This window comes from Hipposideros armiger, unplaced genomic scaffold, assembly GCF_001890085.2.
Source record: "Hipposideros armiger isolate ML-2016 unplaced genomic scaffold, ASM189008v1 scaffold_146, whole genome shotgun sequence".
Lineage (NCBI taxonomy): Eukaryota > Metazoa > Chordata > Mammalia > Chiroptera > Hipposideridae > Hipposideros > Hipposideros armiger.
Genome location: NW_017731496.1, coordinates 75,646 through 80,037, shown reverse-complemented (window position 1 = coordinate 80,037; position 4,392 = coordinate 75,646). Strand labels below are relative to the sequence as shown.

At 42.7% G+C, this 4,392-nt stretch overlaps 1 protein-coding gene across 5 annotated transcripts in view; it reads right to left on the bottom strand.

Annotated features, from left to right (window-relative positions):
- Positions 1-4,392, bottom strand: part of SKP2 (S-phase kinase associated protein 2) — a 33,420-nt gene that overhangs the window by 11,503 nt on the left and 17,525 nt on the right. For all 5 annotated transcript variants that reach the window (XR_002124898.1, XR_002124899.1, XM_019650753.1 and 2 more), the window contains one exon: positions 1,286-1,416. Coding sequence is in view for 3 of the 5 variants with exons in the window: in XM_019650753.1 (XP_019506298.1) it covers positions 1,286-1,416 (131 nt within the window). In the remaining 2 variants the exon portion in view is untranslated. The remainder of the gene's footprint in view (positions 1-1,285; positions 1,417-4,392) is intronic.

Genomic DNA, 4,392 nt, shown 5'->3' with positions numbered 1-4,392 from the left:
TCTGAAGACAGCATCTCCTTGTCTGAAAACCCAGGCATCTGGACTCAGCACAGGCAAAGGTCTCAGCCCCTGGCCACTCATTAGCACCTAGCTCTTCCTTTCGATATCCTGATATATCTTACTCACCAGAGGAGACATCATGTCCTGGAGAAGTCGTTTTCAAATACTAATGAATTTCTAAGAAGATATAGCCTGCAAATGTGTGATTTGTATCTTTTAAAGTATAATAAAAGCAATAGTAAATAAAACATTCAGATCAGCTAACACCAATGTTAAGACACCAAGACAGGTTTGAGGTACGTCATTAGCTTAAGTAGGTTTTGTGCAGCCCACAGTCTGAGATTGCAAGATGAAACTGTTGAAAAAAATCTTGCCATTTGCTAACACTTATCTTTGCAAATCAAGATCTTCACATTAGACAAAGTGTAACTGAAAGCTGAGGCTCATGAAGATTATAACCATCATGCATTACTCCGGACTTCAAACGCCTGTGTCCATCTAAACAACCTTATTGTCCTTAGACTGAATTCAGATGTAAAAGTTGTGTGAACTTATGAACAGTGTTTATAACAGGGTTTTCAACCTTGGCACTATTGACATTTTGAACCGGATTACACTTTGTGTGTTATTCTGCTGTGCTGTGCATTCTTGACTTCTACCCACGAGATGACAATAGCACCCCCGCAACCATGACAACCAAAAATGTCTCCAGACCTCGCCAAGTGTTCGCTTGCAGGCAAAATTGCCCCTGGTTGAGAACCACTGCTTAATACTAATGAAATGTTGCACTTATTTCCTTTTATGCTGGAGTTTTACCTAAAAATTTAGTTGACTAAAAGTTCTTCTGCTTAAAAAATAAATTGTTTTAAAGCATGATGATTTCCACTTCTAGATCCGGGATTAGAATCTCTTTTTTTTTTTATTGGGGAACAGTGTGTTTTTCCAGGACCCATCAGCTCCAAGTCAAGTCGTTGTTTCAATCTAGTTGTGGAGGGCGCAGCTCAGTGGCCCATGTGAGGATCGAACCGGCAACCTTGGTGTTATGAGCACTGTGCTCTAACCACCTGAGCTAACCGGCCGCCCCCGGGATTTGAATCTTGATGCTACCCAACTAGCTGTTTGCCGTTACCTAACCCTTCCGATCAGCTGCCTCATCTGAAAAATGGAAATAAGAACACAGGCATTGGATTAAATGAGACAAGTTAAGTAGGAGAGCACTTAGGAAATGCTCAGTGAAGCAAACCTACTATATATTGTCAAGGCCCCAGGGGCCCAGAGCTCTTACCTGCTCTCTGCAGATTCTTCCGGTAGCCGCTGAGATTCAGCTGGGTGATAGTCTCTGACACGTGCGCCACAGCCACCTGCACGTGTTTTTCAGTGAAGTCAAAGCACCAGGAGAGGTTCAGCTCATCCAATCTGCACACCAGAAGGGCATTAAGGAAAGCAAGAAACCATCACATCAGCATGAGGTCCCTAGGCAGCACTGCCTCAGGCTGCAAAGGGAATACAAAGCCATAGACTCCTTACCATTTTATGCACAGAACCTCTGCTTCTCTAAGCAGCAACCTTTGCTCACCTGAAATGGGAGAAACAGCTTTCTCCCATTTGATACTTCCCTGCCCCAGTTTGCTCCAGGAAGCCGGCAGAGGATCTGAGCCAAGGCTTGAGTGGTTGCTGCCCCCTTGTGGAAATGAAGGGGAGCACTTTCTTCTCTGAGGGCTCAAACCTCATTCCAGGACTGGAAGTCAAAATTCCAGCCTCTGTTTTCTTAACTACACAGGTTGTTAGCAATCAACTACACAGACTAACAATCATCTGAGATGCTTTAAAAAACTGATTCCTGGTAAAGAGATGCTGACATTGTAAAAAGCTATTTCATCTTATTTGGCTTCTAACTGAGCAAAGGGCAGATTCAAAGAAAATGTCCAACCATTAAACCACACACCCCATTCCTGGCATTCCTGAGAAAATGCAGGGTTTTGATAACATTCTTATCCAAAGGCAATCTACTTTTATCAGAGCATTAAGGAGACACAGGTATAATGCTAGGAGATATATGCAGAGACCAAAGGATCCTAAAAAGCAAACATGCACACACACAGTACTCTGTACATATGTAGCCTTTATTTATATACTGACATTATTATACAATATAAAAGATGTTTTTAATGGAATCAGCCAAATTCACGGTGTATATTTGCAATGTACCAAATTTAATCAAAACATGTTAAGTTAGGTCTACAAATATTATAGGGGAAAACACCTGACAGTATAGTTAGGTGTAGACAGATTTCTTTTAACCATACTGTTGATGAACATATTACTACGTTTTCCTTATTTATTAATTNCTGCTTAGGCCAAAACCCCGGCAATCATCCGTGACTGTTTTTCTCACATCCCACATCCAATCTGTTACTAAATCCTGTTTTGTCAGCTTTCAGTATGTGCCCCAAATCGGATCATTTCTTACCACCTCGAATGTTAACACCCTTGTCTCCTACAGCCTTTTCTCATCACAGCACCAGAATGAGACTTTCAAAACATGAGTCAGATCATAGCATTCCCTGCTCAGAATACTCTAATGGTTTCCCATCTCGCTCAGGAAAAAATCTGAACAAAGCTTCTGCCTTAGTTTACAGAGCCCTTGGTTCTCTTATCCTGTCATTGCCCTCCTGCTCGCTGCTACACACTGGCTCCCATAATTAACGCCTTTGCACTTGGCTGGTCCTTAGTTCTAGAATGTTCTTCCCTCACTTATCTGTATATAGAGCTCACTGCTTTAGGTCTCTGCTCCAGTGTCACGTCCTCAGAGAGGTCCTCTCTCTGACCATTCCATCTGAAAATAGCCTGATTACTCTGCTTTATTCTCCCTCCTTGCATTTCATGACATTGAGTTATTTGTTGATTATCTGGCTCCCCCACTAAAACATAAGCTCACAAGGGTGACTTTATGTTTTTAGTTAAAGGCCACATCTCCCAAGTGTGGAACAGGGCTTTGTGCATTGTAGGTACTCAATAAACATTTGTTTAATGATGACTAAACAATGGAGGAAGTGCACAATACAATGCGAAGTGACTCATCATCTAGCCAACCAACCAGCCATCAGCAGAATCCCAAACCAGACCCCCCCCCTTCTTTATGCCACCTGGGAAAGAATGAAGCCCTGCAGGATAGAAGCGGTCAGGCTCCAGCTCAGCCCTCATTTCAGCCCTCCCTTGGTGGGGAGGGTCAGGGAACAGTCCTCACTGCCAAGATTCCCTCATCACGGTCCACTTCATTTCGCCACAAACCGGAGGCCCATTTGAGCTAGACGAGCCCTTAGAAACCACCTAACCCAACCTGTCATTTTAAAGGCGAGACAATTTCAGCTAGAGAAGCCAAGGTCAAATCCAAGTCCAAAAGCTAGGTCCTCCAAGGCCTCGTTCAGTGCTCATCAACTGTCCCCACAGGGAGGCTGTGATGGGCAGGTGGGAGTGGCAATAACAGGCAATAATTACTGAATTCTTAAGAACGGTTGAGCATGCTGCATGTGTATTAACTCATTTATTCCTTACTATAACTCTGAGGAGGGTTCCACTATTGTCTCCATTTTATTGACGAGTAAACTGAGGAATAGGGAAGTGAATCAACTTGCTTAGGAACACCCAGGAAATGGCAAAGCGGGCCAGTTTAGGAGCTAAAATGAAACCCACATTATCTATAATGAGATGCTGTGCCACTGTTAAGACATTAATTAAAAGAAAGCTAACACTTCAATTTACACTCTGCACCTTTGTCCTCACCCTGAATGCATCCAGCAAGCAGGGTTTTAGCACCTATTATTCCTGCCAAAACTCCGTGAACAGGCTACCTATTCTTTTTCAAAGGGACAAAGAGAAGAGTTTTCAGCCAAACTTGGGCAGAATTAACTGCTGTTTGCCTACAGCACAGCTTTTTGACCTTGCACCCAGAAGCTCGGTTCATTTCAGAAAAATTCACAATAAGGAAATGAAAAATTCAGACATGGGAAGGAAACACAAATAGAGCCCTGTCTTCTCTTCTCTTGGGGATGAACAAGGGAGAATTAGTGGCAGATTCAATGTGAAGAACATGCTCACTGGTGGGAGTTTAAAACCCTTGGAAGGCAATTTGGCAAGCACCCTCCAAAGGTTGAGAAGGAAGCCTAACCCTTAACTCGGCAATTCCACTTTTAAGAATTCATCCTTCAAAATGCACTCAAAGATCTGTCTCTGTCCATGACAAAGCTGTCCATGAAAGGAAAAAAACTGGAGATGCCAAAACTCCAATATAAGATCAACTGAATTAATTATTATTGAATCAATACAAATGATTCCACATCTATCTGATGGAATATCACATAGCCACTGAAAATGATGTGGTGCCGCTAATGA